General features: G+C 38.3%; 1 protein-coding gene across 3 annotated transcripts in view; it reads right to left on the bottom strand.

The window, feature by feature from the left end:
- DPY19L1 (dpy-19 like C-mannosyltransferase 1) overlaps positions 1–17,987 on the bottom strand; it is a 94,030-nt gene that overhangs the window by 57,209 nt on the left and 18,834 nt on the right. For all 3 annotated transcript variants that reach the window (XM_061414159.1, XM_061414160.1, XM_061414161.1), the window contains exons 4-6: positions 15,264–15,401; positions 12,297–12,417; positions 11,522–11,615 (exon numbers count right to left, since the gene is read on the bottom strand). In XM_061414159.1, coding sequence (XP_061270143.1) covers positions 11,522–11,615; positions 12,297–12,417; positions 15,264–15,401 — 353 coding nt within the window. The remainder of the gene's footprint in view (positions 1–11,521; positions 11,616–12,296; positions 12,418–15,263; positions 15,402–17,987) is intronic.

Below are 17,987 nucleotides of genomic sequence, written 5' to 3'. Positions count from 1 at the left end.
TTAATCTGTTATTCCTAATTTAACCCAAAGCATTCTTTTCCACAGATGTCACACATTGCACAGTACAAACACTTTGCAATTTGTTCCCCCCTTTCCCTGTTATTGGTCATACAGATGTTTTTCAGTTCCTTGTTATAATTTTTTAAATGATAAAAGAACATCTTTGCACATGTAAAAAATAGTGTTTTTACTTCTATCAAATAGACCTGTGAGACTGTCGAGTCAAAGAATGCGGACTTTCCAGAAGACCCACTCCAGTCCACACCCTCACCAGTGTGTGAGGGGTTGATTCACTATAACACAGGACCCAATGTGCCCAGACCCTTTTACATTTTGCCCATAGAAAGGCTGGAGATTTTTTCTCACTGTTATTTTGATTTGTTCTTCCTGCCTATTTGTACAAAGCACTATGTCAGTGGGTTGTTTCATTTTGCTTTCTTCATTTACTCGTCTGTGAATTGTTCTGTTCACATTCTTATCTGTTTTTCTATTGGCTTCTGTTTCCCTATTTAAAGATTAGAGATATAAATTTTTTACTGTTATATATGTGACAAAATCTTTTGGTATAACTTATGGTTTATTCTACAATAAAAAATTTAACTTTATGTAGCTAATTTTATAGTAAAATATCGGTATTTTTTCTTCTTTCCTTCTGCATTTCCTGGCTTGTCTGTGAAGGTCTTCCCCATCTCAAAATTATACAGTGTTCTCCTATAATAAGATTATAGTGCAGCATCTTTTGATTACAGACAGTTTTGCTTAACCAGGCAGAGAGGCAGATTTTCTGGTATATTGAGGCTCTGCATAGCCAAGAGCAGAGAAAAAACCTTGCTTATCTACAAGGAATGTTCTATGTTCCAACCATTAGGAAATGATATGACTTGCAATAAATCCAAAACAGTGTGCTCAGCGTTTAACTTCCTACCCTCTGGTGTTTAAAGACTATCACATAAGTCATTTTATTTTGCTAAACAGAAAAGATTTAGCAATATTTAAAATTATTTTTTAATTTTTTAAATATTTAAAATTAATTTTTTTCCATTACAGTTGATTAGTTGATATTTCAGCATTCCCTAGTGGTTAAAAAAAAAGTTTCTTCTGCAATATTACCACCAACTGTCAGAAAATATGAAAGTTCCTATTGTGCAAATTTTAAAGCATTCTAAGCTTGGTAAACATTTGCCACAGTTACTCATACATCCCAATTAACCTTTTGGACCTTAATTTCCTTAGATATAAAATAAGGGGATAAGAATATAAAAAATCTTAAAAATACTTATCAATTCTAATGTTTAATAATCTTGTAATTTTCTTCTTTCCCAAATCTTTCTGTAAAGTGGATTTAAACCACTCATCACATTTTGGTAGGCTCTGTTAATCATTGCAGTTTTTACCTCTATATACCAAAGAATTATGAAACATGCAAAGTTCAAAATAAACACAGAAACAAAAGTAATCATTGTTGTTGTTTAGTCACTAAGCGGTGTCCAACTCTTTTCCAACCCTGTGGACTGCAGCCTGCCAGGCTCCTCTGTCCATGGGGTTTGCCAGGCCAGACTACTAGAGTGGGTTCCCATTTCCTTCTCCAGGGGATCTTCCCGACCCAGAGATCAAATCCATATCTCTTGCATTGCAGGCATATTCTTTACCGCTGAGCTACCAGGGAAGCCTGATATTAAATTACCCTTGTGTAAATGCTTAAGAAAAAGAATATGAAAGAGTAATTTAGAAACAAATCAATCGAGAGGATTTCAAGTTGCGAATTTAATGAGATGTAAGCCTCAGCACCTGCTAGACCACCAGACCTGACTGAGAGCTGAGCATCCTTCCTTGAACTTCTTAATTGTTTAGTCCCTAAGTCGTGCACAACTCTTTGCAACCCCACGGACGGTAGCCCGCAGGGCTCCTCTGTCCATGGAATTCTCCAGGCAAGAATACAGGAGTGGGTTGCCATTTCCTCCTCCAGGGGATCCTCCTGGTCCAGGGATGGAACCCGCAACTACTGTTTGGCAGGCGGATTCTTTACCACTGATCCACCAGGGAAACCTTCTCTTAGGGGCAGGGATACTTTGAACATTAAGAAAAGAGAAAGTAAAAGGTGAGAAAGAGAATGAGAATCAGGAGGGCTGAGAAAAGTTCTCAGCGTGGTCCTGCCAGTCTGTTATAAGCAAATAATCAATGCTTTTAATTTAACTCTCTGCTAGGACCAAGAAAAAGAGTTTTATTTGCAAGACTGTGAACTTCTTGATACATCACTGCAACGGTTATAGTGCCAAATACTGAGCCTCTCCTAAGGCAGAGATTCAAAAGGTATCTTTAGAGTAAGTGAAAACATGAAAAGTCTTCAATCAGAACACTGCTGGCATTCATTTTGGGGAACCTTGTGGTTAAACATACATTTCCTGTCATTGGTACTGGGACCTCCACTCCATGATGCACAATTTCCTCCCCATCAGCTCAGCCTTTACCCAGATGCTTCCTTCCCCTCCTGCCTTGAAACCTCACTCTGCTGGGACAGTCACTCTGTCAGGCTCCTACATGGTTCTAGGCCCAGAGATGAGGCCAGCAGCCTCCTCTACTGTCATCTTCATTAAACCCTGCTCATCAGAGCTCATTTCTCTCACATGCTCTCCTCAGAGCTGTCATCTCCCAACACTCCAGCTCATTCCCAATATTCACAGCTTTCTCCTACCTCAAAGGTACACCGAGTTTCTTAACCCTCTGCTGAGCACCACTGGAGAAAATTATACCAATGTGCAAACCTGTGCTGTCCTAAAATTATAAAACAAAATTTTAAAAACCTGTCAATCACAAATCCTCATGAACTATGCCTCCCAAATACCTTGGAGACCGTCCACTTCTCTCCATCCCACCCCCACTAAACTAGCTCAGGCCACCACCCCCTTCCCCATGGACAACTGCAATGCCTTCCCGCACAGCTTCATTAGGCTGTGCGTCCATGTTCACTCCTCCTACAATATTCTCTGCATTATGCCATCGTTACAAATAAATGAATACAATAACATGAACTACCCACTCAATCCTTCACTGGCATTCCATTGTTCTCCGGAGGAAATTCAAACACCTAAACATGTCTAGGATGCTGCATGGGATCTGGCTGTGTATATACCTCCAGATCCCTTTCACTATTCTTCCTTCCACCCTAAAACCTGTGCTCCAGTTGCACTGTATTGTTACAGTCCCTCAAATGAAATCATAATGACTGCAGTGAGTAAAATAGCCTGGTGGGGAACAGCACTGATGGCAGAAGAAGAGATTCTAGGAAGAGAGATGCCTACGAGAGAAAACCACGGTATCCTAGTAAGAGTGATGCTGGGGGTCCCAGAGAGAGAGAGAGAGAGAGAATGTCGGACTATCCCAGGGAGACAGAATGCTGAGGGACAAAGAAAGAAGTACAGGGATGCCAGAGATATTCTGAAGAAAGAAACCAATGGGATTTTGTGACTACTAGGACATCAGAGGTAGCAAAAGGGGACAGTCATGGATATCTTCTCAGGCTCAGACTTGGGCAACAAACAGTGTGGTTAGTGTCATTTGCTGAGATAATGACACAAGAGGAGGCAGAGTTTGTAGAAAAGACTCCAATATTTTCAACTAATAACTTTCATCAATTTATGCATGCTGAAGAGAAATACTTATCTTTTAAATATTCATATACAACTGTTATACCAAATGATTAAAGATGTGCTAGCCCACCAAGCTAATAGAACATTTGAAAAGAAAACAAAAACAAAAAAACATGGAGCTGGAAAAGTTTGAGCTGATACAATTCACAGCCTATTTAAGACATGTTTTTAACCAAAAATCCAGCCTGTGTAAACAGTAAATGCTGATTTATTAATGAAGAACAAAAAAGTCAAGTAAAATAATGAAAGCAAAATTAGCATAAAGGATAAGAAATTCAACTTTTCCTTAGAACAGGTGAAGGGCTAGGGAGAAGTAAAATCTTGATACAAAAACTTAGTTCTGCCACAGAGCCTAAAAAGAAAAAAAAAAAAAAAAAAAAACCCCTGTGTCAGTTCATAGGTGACTTGGGTTGGGTCATGAGAAAGACATGTATGAAAATTGGTTATATTAACTGTGACTATTCACTTCAGGACAGAAAGTGAAAGTCGCTCAGTTGTATCCAACTCTTTGTGACCCCATGGACTATACAGTCCATGTAATTCTCCAGGTCAGGACACTGGAGTGGGTAGCCGTTCCCTTCTCTGGGGGATCTTCCCAACCCAGGGATTGAGTCCAGGTCTCCCACATTGCAGGCGAATTGTTTACCAGCTGAGCTACAGGGGAAGAAAGGAGGGCATTAAGCAAAATTAAAAGGGAGGTCTGACATACAGACTAATCTTACAGGTCCTCAAAGTGTCTGGAACTTATTTAGAAATAAAGTAGTTAAAAAAAAAAAAAATTCTAGTATCAAGGAAGCCACTATGAGTCTCCAATGGCCAAAGAAGACAACAGAAGAACACAAAACCAAAAGAGGATTTTCTTTGCCCTCTGTGACTGGTTGGTTCCTCATGTGAAAGAAAGGCATCTTCTGATGAGTAGCTACGGTCTACAAAAGAATGGCCAGGCTTTTCTCACAATACAAATTGAAGGAGGATCTGCAGGTGAGAGACAATGCAAAAAACAAAATAAAACTTGAAGCTCAAAACTCTTTAGAAGAGCTGGAAATTTCATAGAAACTACAGTAAAACATAACAGGTAAAATAAGAGAGGGGAAAAAAAAAACAGAAAATTATATTTCAATCCAAGAGTCCCCTATCCAAACAATAGGATTTTGAGGAAAAGAGAGACAATGGAGGAGAGAAAGTCATCAAAGAAATAATATAGAAAAGTTTCCCCCAGAAGAATGCACATGTACAGAGGAACAAAGCCTTTAGCATATCTGATATAAAGAATGAAACAAAATCTACTACATCATGACCTTTACTTAAGACATGGAAAAAAGAATCCAAAAGCTGCCAGAGAAAAAATGAACCAGGTACAAAAGGAATTGATGGCAGAACAGCACCTAACTTTTGAAAAGCCATAGTGAATCTTAGAAGACAGTGGAATAAAGTCTGAAGAAAACTAAAGTACTGAGTTGGCCAAAAAGTTTATTCAGGTTTTTAAGGAAAAACCCAAATGAACTTTTCTAAAACCAGTCAAACTAGTGACCAGTATAGTGTGGAACCAAAAGACATAGGGTTCCAGGAGAGAGGCCCCAAGGTTTAGGAGTGGGAAAACTGAAATGGTGAATTTTATATATTTGGCAACATATAAATTATTTTACAGTTTACTTGTGGTTTATAATTAATTGGTATACAAAAAGTGAAGGAAAACAAAATAATAGATGACTCTTAACTACAAGAAAAAAAATGTTTCCACATAAACAATTATTTACCCTACTAGACTCAGGGCTTCCCAGGAGGGACAGCAGTAAAGAATCTGCCTGCCAATGTAAGAGACACAAGAGATGCAGGTTTGATCCCTGGGTTGGGAAGATCCTCTGGAGGAGGAAATGGCATCCCAGTGCAGTATTCTTGCCTGGAAAATTCCATGGACAGAAGATCCTGGCAGGCTGCGTTCCACGGGGTCACAAAGAGTCAGACACGACTTAGTGGGCCAAGCACAGAGCACAGCACTCGACTAAGCAGTGCGCAATATTTATTTGGTCTTAACAACATAAATATGGACCACTGTCTGAAAGTCATTTCTCTGGACAAAGAAACAGATGGGCGATGGGGACAGACAGGGCAACGGACTGGTGCTTCATTTCATCACAAAAGCCAACACAGAAAATGACAATTAACTTTAAAATCACTCTAGTAAGTCTCATACCCAGCTGTAGAATAGGATAAAAAAAAAAGCTGAATAAACTTATTTGGGAACTTGCTGATTTTCTCTGGAGAAAGAACTATAAGTAAAACAATCATAAAAATTTTCCAGGTAACATGAAAACAGACATTCTTATTCATCACCAAAGGAAATAAAATACTACATTGTATTATTTTTTAAGCGAGGATAGTGGGTACTATACTATAGTAGATAATCACAGAGATGCATGAAACATAAAATAAGGGGTTTCATATAACTGTTTCTTATAAAGCCCTAAAAGAAAAGTTCAGTAAAAGTATTTTCCATGGAGAACAACAAACAAAAGCCCAGGGAGACAGCAGGGTCTGGAGAGGTAACAGGCAGCACAGGTGGACTCAGAGTCAACTTTACTCACTGCTCACTGTTTTCTCGGAGAAGGCGATGGCACCCACTCCAGTACTCTTGCCTGGAAAATCCCATGGACCGAGGAGCCTGGTAGGCTGCAGTCCATGGGGTCGCGAAGAGTCGGACACAACTGAGCGACTTCACTTTCACTTTTCACTTTCATGCACTGGAGAAGGAAATGGCAACCCACTCCAGTGTTCTTGCCTGGAGAGTCCCAGGGACGGGGGAGCCTGGTGGGCTGCCGTCTATGGGGTTGCACCGAGTCGGACACTACTAAAGCAACGTAGCAGCAGCAGCAGCAACAACACTGTTTTCTACAGATCTACTCAGATGATGCTTAATCTAGAATGGAAAGCCAAATGCTGAAGGAGCCTCAAAACCAAGAAGAGGTATTTTCTGGGCACCCTGGAGAACACTGAATAGAAAAGGACTCAAAGATTCTATAACATGATCTAAAAATCTTACTCAAAATTAGGTGCTGTAATGATTCTATTTCTTGTCTTATTAACTGTGGGGAAAGGATTTTTATCCATCCTTCAGCTACAGTTTCTGTACCTCTCTACAGAAACTCTAAAGATGGTGGCAGCCATAATCATCAGTGAGAGACGAAAGAAAAAACTAAGCACAAAAGTGCTGGGCATCGCATTTCTCTGTGAAAACCTTGAATGGCTTCATGTCATTATTTTACCATCCTTAGACTAAAACCAGATAAAAGAATGGCTTGGCCTGGCTGCCAGATAATGTCCATAGAAGGGGCTGGTGGTACAGGTGGATGGGACCACATTCTCACCACTGGTGCGACCAGATTGCAGTAGAGGAAGCAATAGGAGTTTCACAGCTTAGACTGGGGATGACAGGGACACCCAAGCAGTAGTCCAATCAAAAAATCTTGTTTCCATTTTGTCCTCTGAAAGGAAAATGAAGAGATGTTCCTTGGCAGAAGGGAAGGAATCGAAAAACAGACAGACTGAAGGATAGTGACAAATAAAGAATAACTCCTTCGAACTCTATAAAACCAACAGGGGGATGAGCCCTAAAATAAAAACACATCTTCTAAGGGACATCCCTCTTTCAGGACTAATTCTGTCCTATATTAGTTTTCCACTAATAGAAACATTCAAGGTTTGTTTTGAATTCCTCTAAATTTCAAAGGAAGGCAAAATGATTAAAGCCAACAAACTTGTGAAAACAGATGTACTTCTGGAGCACACATACACACACCCAGACAGACACACACACACCCAGACAGACACCTCTATCAGAGAAGTAATAGAGACAGACAAGTCCAGCAGGAGTGAAAAGGAGAGTGAGATGATATGGAGAGGCTAGGCCTCCTTGGGTAAAAGGCCTTTCAAATTCCCAGTTTCAGTTTTTATGAGGCCCAAATAGTTGGTTTCCTGTTCCCTAATTCCACAATACCTCTTCATCCCCCTCTTTTATTTGAACTAGTCAGAGTATTTCTGGTGAGCTATTTAGAAAAAAGAAAAAAGAAATCCTGTTTAGAAACTCTCTTATTATTTGTATACATCTTTTATATCAATAAAATTTATAATAAATTTGTTTAATATGTATTTTTTTTCCAGAGAGCTGGCTGTTAAACATTTACCAGCAAACCATAACTTCAGGGTGAATAAATAGTTATATGTACCATCCAATCTATTCTTACTTAACAATCTCAATTTCCAGAATAATACTAAAATCAAACAACAAAGAAGAAAAGGATTAATATTACTTGCATGACATCTGCCCTTCAGGTCCAACAAGAAAAGCTTTTGGCATTTATCAATAAGAGAATTCCATCTCTCAGGAATGAATGAATTTCCCCAAGAAGCAATGAGGACTTTCCTAACTGCCTGTTAACTACTCTCACATGTTCCAACCTCCCTGCAGAACGGAGACATGAGGGGTCTTGAGAAACTGGCCCCCAGAAACTGTTAGTCTGCAGCTGAGAAATATCAGATTATCTTATGAAATACATAACTGTAACTATGACTTAACAACACAGCTTGTAGAAAATAACTAACAATAGGTGTTTTGAAGAAATACTAAAACACTGAGAATTCCAGACAAAAAGGTATATTATGAATAGGTCGTGTTTGCAAAAATGTCTTACTTCATCTCCTCAAGTCAGAGCTTGGCAGCCCAGCCCCATTTCATTGTTTGTGTATGTTTTGTTTTCCCTTCCACTTCCATTTCTGCTGAAATGAACTGGCTTACTTGACTTCAGAAAACTTAACACAGGTATTATTTTAAGACACTTCTGGATTTAAAAACATCATACTCAATTTGCCTATAAAATTCTAATCTGCTCAAGAAATTTCAACTTTCATTTCTCAATAGAAACATAGTTTTTATAAACAGATTCTAAATTCAACTGAAGACATCCTCCTCTTTATTCTTAACCCACATGTTAAGAAGTCTGCAGCTTTATCCCACTTTATAAAATTAGAAGGATGGCAAACCTAACAACCAGGGAAGAAAACAGTAAGAACTACCTAGTAATCTGAGACTTCTAAAAATATTCATGTCAAGAACATTTAAAAACGGAAGGAAAAAAAAATGATAGAAAAAGTGATGGAAGACTTGATTCACCGTAATATAAACCCAGGTCCCTGCTGGAGTATAATTTACACACCTGGGCCCCCAGGGTGCAGTACAACTGCCAAGAGAACAGAAGTGACTCCACGGTGCTCATCTGGGGATGGTGAGGCTAGGAAGAGTCTAGACATTAGGATGTGTTTGGACAGGACTACAGAGATTATGCAGGGAAATGAAAATGTGTGACACCAGTGTGGTCTCTTTACCCAAGCATAGCTCCAGAGGGTCGGCCACCAGGTACAAGAGTCAGACAACACCAAGGGGGCCGGCTGGGCTCAGAGCAGTAAAATGGGTGCAGCTGAAACAGGACGCGGCGCTCAGAGCTGGGAGAAGAACCAGAGATAGCTATTGGGAAAGACCCAAATCCCCTTAAGGTAAAGTCACTCCCTCCTGCTGCCCCAACCAGTGAGTGGTCTACAGATATTTTTTTTTTAGCCTAAAACAACAGTAAGAAATAAGACTTTACACCACAACTCAGCACACATACATGTATATACATATATACAATAAGCAACAAACAGAAGTTTCTCTAAATAACACCTATTTTATAAAGTATGGTACATGTTATTATTCATATTTGAATATATATGAATAACAAATATGAATAATAACACATACCATACTTTATAAAATACCATATATACCACATATATATATGAATATACAATATATTCATATTCCTATTATTCATTTTTTTTTTCACGTAAGTAGGAATTGCTGGTCCCAACTCACTAAACTGATCTTAAAATCCCCTACGAGGTAACGCCCTCCTGTTTGACAGACTACTGAAGCGGTCACTGGCTGACTCTGGGGTGAGGTGACTGTCAAAGGTCACATGAGTTCATAGCTCAGCTTTGAATCTTGTCCCTCTATTGGTCACATTTCTGATTTCCTTCACTTGCTTTGGAAGAGGTTTCCAACCAGTCTGGCATTAAGCTCATTCATCAACCAGCCCAACTCTTTGCTCCAATCTGATCTTCCACAATGCCTCCTCAGTCATTTGTATCCCAGGAAAACTGATCTTCTTTCTACCCCCTCCCTATCCCAAAATGTCCACCTTTGCTTCTCCCCAGGGTTCTTTTCGACTCCACCTATCCAAAATGCTCTGATCCTCCAAGACAGAGCTAGATCAACTGCTCCAAACAGAACAAATTTCTCCTGCCTCCAGAACTGAAAGCACTTTATCCTTGCTGTCTATCTCGTACTGACACACGCCCACCACTGCTGCCATCTCCAACCTCACCCCACCAACATGCTCTCAGAACCCAAACATGCGGTCTCAAAAAGAGACCACTTAGTATGCACTCCAGGTGCAGACTGAACAAATGAACATGGAGGGAGAACACTGCTCTCTGCAGACTGAAAAATCTCTGGCCAGGGCCCAAAGCACCAAGAATCCCTCAGCCAAAACCAAAGCCTCACATTCTCTGCAGCAGATATTGTGTCTTCAACCTTTGAAATAATTGTCATCGTAAGCATTATAAGAAAATGATACAGCATGCTTACTTTTAGTGTTTAGAAATTCTTCTTTCAATTAAAAAAACAGTATAACTATAGGTTAGCAATTTAGCAAGAATGTCATGTTCCATGTTTTAACTTCTTTTAAAGTCTGATTTCCCAAATGCAATAAAGACAGCTGGGTACTACTCAGCAAAATGAATAGATTCCCTCCAAACTCATCTAACTTTGGCTCCTCATGAGACAAAGCACCCTGGCTTTGCTTTCCTTCAAAAGTCAGCCTCCTCTCCTGCTTACCAGATACTTCTGTTAAGTTAGTTCTGTGTATCTTGTTTCAAAAACAAAATTTTTCACATCATCTTTTAATCAAGAATTTTCATTTCAGTCTCCCCTAATTACATAATTCAAAGAACTTACTTAGAGCAAAGTCAGAAATATTAGCATCAAAGTATCTTAAATCTTTATGCAAATATATTTTAAGTTGATCTTCTAATAGCTTCCTCATTTGACAAATATTATCAAGCAACTGGTATATACTCAGATACTGAGCTAGGATGCAAGAGATCTTTGAGGTATTAAACTGTAAATGCCACACTTTCAAAGCAAAGAAAACAACAGGATAATAGCAGATTCACATGCATTAACCCAAACTGAAAATTACATACATACGCTATACTCCTGGACCTCAACGAATCAGGAAGAAGTCAAAAAAGAAAATTCTAAAGATACTCTGAAGCTAAAATAATTCAAACAAGTAGTAGAAGGAAGGGTCAAAAAAAGGAGAAATAGAAACACAAAACTCAGAAAATATGTTAATCTTTTAGTTTTAGAAATGTTGCTCAACTATGAAGTAAATGAAGTCAGTTACTAAATATCTGTATAGACTATATTTCTATTTAAAATTAGCAGAATAGTCACTAACACCATTTGACAATAAATGGTCCTTTCCCTTATGTTCCCAATATTTTATGTAACCAATATATACTGCTTATGTACAAAAGCCCACAAATATTTAATATTTATCAAATATCCCCGCCCTCCTCTACTTAAGCCTTTAAAATTATTTTAAATGTGGCTGACTATGCCAATGATGAAATCGTTCAAATGGGAAATAATTTTGTATCTACTAATAGATATATTAGAAATGACATTGTCATAAAACTGAACTATGTCAATCATCTCACTGTTCTTACTATTCTAGTATACAGTATAAACCATACATATTAAAAATGAGTAGTCTTACCTTAAATATGTGCCATATATGAAGAACAATGCCATCATTAGTCCATTTAAAATAAAAATTACAGCAACATAAAAGCAAGCAGGATCTCCCAATCCTTTAAAAATTAAAAAAAAAGAATGCTTTAACTATAGATTACTTTATGTGTCCGACAATTCACATTAAAATGTGACTATTTTGAAAATGGTTGCCAGATACATTTAATGGTTGCCTTGGCTCCCATATGAACACATGACACTAATGTGAAACATAGGTAAGACCAGAGAAGTAGCTGTAGTGGTTATGAAACAGGGCTGCAAATTCATGGATACTCCTCCTGTAGAGGTCTGGGGTCTGTGCCCCTGGTTTTAAGTCTGGCTGGGCTTGTGACTGCTTTAGCAGACCATGGCAGAAGCCATATGGAAGAGGCCATGCAGTATCCAACTTGGAGCCCTGAGCAACCACATGAGAAGCCTAACTACCCTGAGATACTAATACAGAAGCACAAGATGCATGAAAAGGGCACTTGTAGGTGTTCCAGTGAGGCTCAGCTGGGCTCAGCCTTGCAGGTACCCCAGTCAAGCAGCCAGAATGTAAGTGAAGTAGCTCCAAGTTAATTCCAGTGTTCCCAGCCATTTGAGTCTAGCAGAGTCCTCTGACATCGCAGAAACAAACCAACCATTCTATACCCCGCCCAAATTCCCTACTAGCAGAAACCATAAACATAATAAAAACCACTAAGTTTGCCGTAAATTTATTATACTGCAACAGACAACAGGACAATATCATGGAAACTTGCCTTCACAGCTTTCAATAGGGCTGAGTCCTTCTCCTCTGGTAACTGTCCAACATATCTTGGTTTGAATACCAATCAAATCCATTATTTTGGTATAAATCCTGTACCAGCTGGCTAAGATTACCTAATAGGAAAAGAGAGGGAGACATTTTAAGAAAAAAGTATCCTCAACAGTTTCCTTACTAGAATATTTTTGAGACATTTTGATAATTGACAAATTTTCCCTTCCTGTACAATTCTCATCTGGGTCTCTTTAAATCTAGTAAAAGAAGCTTTACAGTCCCGTATGTAGATTCTTCACTGGTCAGTCTTCACGTGTTCACCCAGGGCTAAGAATAAAATATAACAAAAGATATACAAATCTGTAATCTTCAAAAGCTATAAAATTCAACTAAGGGATACAAAACAAGAGTTGAACAAACAGAAAGATATTCTATCTTCCTGAACAGATTTAATTTTTCAAGATGTGAATTCTTCCTCAAATTAATTCATAAACATAAAACAAAGCTAAGCAAGATCTCAAGTGTCTACTGAGATGTGTTATATGGAAAAGACAAAACGGAGATAACTGAAGAAAATGTCCTAACAGATAATAAAATTTGCTACTTATATAATTAAAATAGTGTGATGCTGGCACAAGAATAGTCAGACAGATCAAAGTAACTATGGCAGAGGCAGTGGAATGCCACAGGTCTCTCTTCGGGGCTGAGGCACTCATTCCCTGAGCAGTGGGGAGGGGTGGTGGCTGACAACCCTCAGCTGGGTTTCTCTCTGGGAGCTATCCTCTGCAGTAGAGAGTAAATTCACTAAAGGTCACCCTCCCCAAGGGTAACTGCAGCCATAACTAGTCAACAGGGGGGAATATAAAGGTCAGAGGCCCTTGCTTCAGGTAGGACAACTCTGTAGGGTCATCCCAGTTCCAGAGCTTCCCCAGAGATTGGCTGAGGCCTCTGCTATGACCGGATCACAGCTCAACTCCTCCGCCTGCCTCCTCCTAATTCCTTCATCCCCCTTCAGATATTGCCCTCAAGGGTATTCCCCTATATACTTCAGGTACAGATCTCCATCTTAAAGCCTATTTCTCAGGACCTCAACCTAAGGTAACACTGAACAGCAAGTCCAAAAGTAGTTGAAAGCATATGTGTATAATAATTTTGGAAATAATAAGAGAAGCAGGCAGAAGATGGACCACTCACCCAAGTGCTGGGTTACACAGAAGACCATTTTGAAAAAATAAAAGGTTAGATTCCTGCCACAAAACTGAGTATTCAAACAAATTTCAGATAAATTAAAACTGTAAATCTCAAAAACATAATTATAACAATTAAGAATAAGGTTTTTTTTACATATATGAATGAATAAAAAACATAAATCTAAAAGATTCATAGACATGATAGCTCTGACAAGAAAAAATACATTCACATCATACTGTACAAAGCTAAAGGGCAAACAAAAAGCTGGAGAAAATGTCGTATCCGTATAGCATAGTATTAACTTCCTGCATATAATGAGCTCTTACAAAATGTCAATAAAAATATAGACAAAGGGCATGAATAAGCAATTATTTTTAAAAGTGAAAGTGCATTTAATACATAGCACTGAAAATATACATGTACATACACAAATATATAGCAATGAACAAAACACATCACATGATCTTAATTTTTTTAGCCATTAAATTAGCAAGGATGCAGAGAAACAGGCATTTTTAAAAACACTGCCCATGGTAATTTTCATTAATAAATCCTATCTAAAAAGCATTTTGGCAACATGTACCAAAATCATTAAAGCCTATATTCTGTTGAACTAAATAGTTCCACATCCACAAATTTACAGTTTAAAAAAACATAAGTATATGTGTATCCCCATCCACAAATTTAGAGTTTAAAAAAAAAACATGGATATTTGTAAAGATTTTGCTTCAAGAATGTTTACTGAAGCTTTAGGATATTTTAAAAGTTGAAAACAACCAAAATTATCATAAAAGATGAACTAAATAAACAATGGCAGATTGTATTACTGCCATAAAAAATAATGCTGTTGAAAAAAGATGATTTAGGAAGATGGTTTTAAATATTCTTAAAAGACAAAAAGTATTTATAAAAAAAAGTGTTGTGTGATCCCATTGCTGGAAAAGTAAATGCAGACATGCACAGAAAGTACTCAATAAGCACTTTGGTGGTTATTTATTGGTCTCTATCTCCTCCATAATTAAGCAGGCTAACTCAGTTCATCTGGAAGTTAGACTCCTCTCACTCAAAGGGAAATGACCAAGAGCCCTGATTAGTGCTGACACTGAGCCCAAGCCTGAGATCTCTCAGCACCAAGGCAGCCATGGCCCGCTGCACCAGGCAGCACCCCTTCTGGCAGCATCAGCATGCTATGAGGGGGCCAGGGGAGCGTGCTTAACAGGAGAGCCCCACGAGGGATGTCACCCAGGAAGTCACCCCTTCTGGCAGCATCAGCATGCTATGAAGGGGCCAAGGGGAGCGTGCTTAACAGGAGAGCCCCAAGAGGGATGTCACCCAGGAAGTCAACCCAGGTAGGTCCTGGAGAATGCCTTAGGGATGCATTAAATAGTTACTGATAGCACTGCCTTCCTATCTCAGCTCCTTTCTTCCATTCCCACCAGGGGAAAAGCGCATCCAATTAAATGAAGAATCTCAGGTAAGGAAGAAACAGTATTCGGCAAATGACACATAAAGGTAATGTAATACCTATAAACACACCAAATCTAGTTCCCACATTTTCTAAACCATGCAATCATAATACTCATTTCCATAAAATCATTAAAGACCCCAAAAATTAATCATGATTTTTTTCATATTCCTTTCTAAGAAAAGATATCCATTTACTTTTTTAAAAAAGATAAAATTTAATATATTGAACTAGATCTTAGATTTAGAATCACCATTTAATATAAGTAATACTTTATAAAGTAAAAAAATCATAATTGCAAAAGTATCTTACCTCAGGGTAAAGATTGAACCTTTTTAATGTATTAATAACAAGGGGATATTCAGTCAGTTTATCATTCATAATCATCCATACTCCATTCAAAAATGAGGGTGCTTCCACAATAGTCTTAAAGTAGGAATAATACAGTCCCTGAAACAAGCACATGTTATAATAAAAAGTACATAATTACTATGCCTCGTATTAGCTTAAAATAAAACTTAAATATACTGTTTTTTAAAAACAAAGCAATCACGCACGTAACAGCTACAATTAATTTCACAGGATTCTGGTCACTAATAAATGCTCAGGTTGCAAAAAACTTACATATTTTAGCATAACCTTGTCTTAATTGAACAACTGATCTCAAAACAGCTTAAAAAATAGCTTTAACATTTAAAAAGTCATATAACTCAGAGAGCATGCTCATTTAGGAAACCCCTATAAACCCTGGTGGGCTGCAGTCCATGGGGTCGCTAAGAGTCGGACACGACTGAGAGACTTCACTTTCACGTTTCACTTTCACGCATTGGAGAAGGCAATGGCAACCCACTCCAGTGTTCTTGCCTGGAGAATCCCAGGGACGGGGAGCCTGGTGGGCTGCCGTCTATGGGGTCGCATAGAGTCGGACACGACTGAAGAGACTTAGCAGCAGCAGCCGCAGCAGCATAACCCACACTAATTGAAGAGTTAGAAAAGGCTTCTTTCAGTGTTAGAAAGGGTTCTTCTCAGCTCAGCATAAGTTAAGAACCCTGCAGAACTGGAGCTGTGAAGACAGAAGAGAGGGACCATGGTAGTACTCCCATTTTGAGGAAAAAAATGCTTTACTAGTAGTCATGTATGATGTGAGAGTTGGACCATAAAGAAGGCAGAGCACCGAAGAACTGATGTTTCTGAATTGTGGTGCTAGAGAAGACTCTTGAGAGTCTCTTGGACAGCAGGGAGATCAAACCAGTCAATCCTAAAGAAAATCAATCCTGAATACTCATTGGAAAGATTAATGCTGAAGCTGAAGCTCCAATACTTTGGCCACATGATGTGAAGGGCTGACTCCAAATGCAATATAACTGGTATCTTTATAACAAGAGGGAAATTTAAACAGAGATATAGGGGGAAATGCTTCATGAAGACAGAGGCAGAGATTGGAGTCATGGTACCTACAATGCAAGCCAAGGATTGCCAGAACCATGAGAAGCTAGAATGAAGTCTCAGAGAGAACATGTTCCTGCCATCACCTAGATTTTAGACTTCTAGCCTCCAGAACTGTGAGAAAATAAACTTCTGCTCTTCTAAGGTACAAGTGCTTTGTTATGACAGCCCCCCAGGAAACTACAACCTACCTTATTTATAGGTTTGATTTTGGAATCACGTAAATATCTTATATAACTAAAATTTAAAACAAAAAAGTTTATATGCCTAAATATCCAAAAAATATATAAGAATTATTAAGTTGGCAAAGGATTTCAAACAAATTTAAGATATAGTAATTTTATTGTACATTCCTAGTTGAATATACATTAAAGTCAAAAATAAAACAACAAACAAGTTTTAAATTATTTCTAGTAATCATTTTTAACAATATATTTGATACTTTTATTCCTCAAATATAGGTAATGTGAAACCAAGATTCTCAGGCTAACAGAAGAGATACAAATTTAATATCAAAAAAGTAATTAATCTAAATTTGAATTTAGAAATATAAATAATTTATTTTTTCTTTTTAAAAAATTGTTTCCTAATTCTATCTACTAAAAAGGCCTAGACACAATGGCCAATCTAGCATAAAATACTAGCAATGAGTACCTCTGTCACCAAAATTGTGGCCTCTAAATACCATTTGCTACTGGAAGGAATCAGGGCTCCTTAGAATACTGGATGATTCCAGGTCTGGAAAGGAAATGTCTTCCAGTACCAGAAAGTTAAGGAAGCTACATAATACTAGTGAGGTCATATCAAGGAGGGTGTGTGTGTGTGTACATGTTTGTGTGTGTGTACACACACTCAATCATTTCCAACTCTTTGCAACCCCATGGACTACATATAGCCCACCAGGCTCCTCTGTCCATTGAATTTTCCAGGCAAGAATACTGGAGCAGGTTGCCATTTCCTACTCTAGGGGATCTTCCCTAGAGGGAAGGGATAGGGATCAAACCCATGTTTCTTACGTCTCCTGCATTGGCAGGCAGATTCTTTACCACTGAGCCATCTGGGAATCCCAAATCAAGGAATCACAGAGCCAACTGCAAGGACTCTCACCAGCAAAAGACAGGTAAGTTTAAGAAATCTGTTAAAATCTATCAGGCCGTAAACATACACCCAAAGACAAAACTCTGCTTGTCACCATTAAAAGATGCTAGGGAAGCAACTCATTTTTCCGAAAAGTTGTAATAGAAGGAAAGCATCAAGCATTTTCCTGTCTTTCCTGTGTAAAGTGTAGCTCAGAGAAAAAAGCCAAATAAAGAAGAACATCAAAAGTTCTTCTTTATGGAGTTGTTATGGTTAGTAAATGCCCATTCCCCCAGCCTATTTAAACACTGATTGATATTTGATGATACTAAGTAACTGTTCTTCAATATTTTCAAGTATGACAATGATACTGTGGTTAACAAAAAAGTCCTTTATTTTGAGACATACATGAAAAATACGTACAGATGAAATGATATGGTATCTGAGGTTTCCTTTAAAAAGAGATGGGTATATGAAAATGTAGATGACAGAAAAATGGCTATGTGTCTTCAG

Source organism: Bos javanicus, chromosome 4 (assembly GCF_032452875.1).
Source record: "Bos javanicus breed banteng chromosome 4, ARS-OSU_banteng_1.0, whole genome shotgun sequence".
Classification (NCBI taxonomy): domain Eukaryota; kingdom Metazoa; phylum Chordata; class Mammalia; order Artiodactyla; family Bovidae; genus Bos; species Bos javanicus.
The sequence above is the reverse complement of the archived record's forward strand: the minus strand, read 5'-3'. Positions and strand labels throughout refer to the sequence as shown.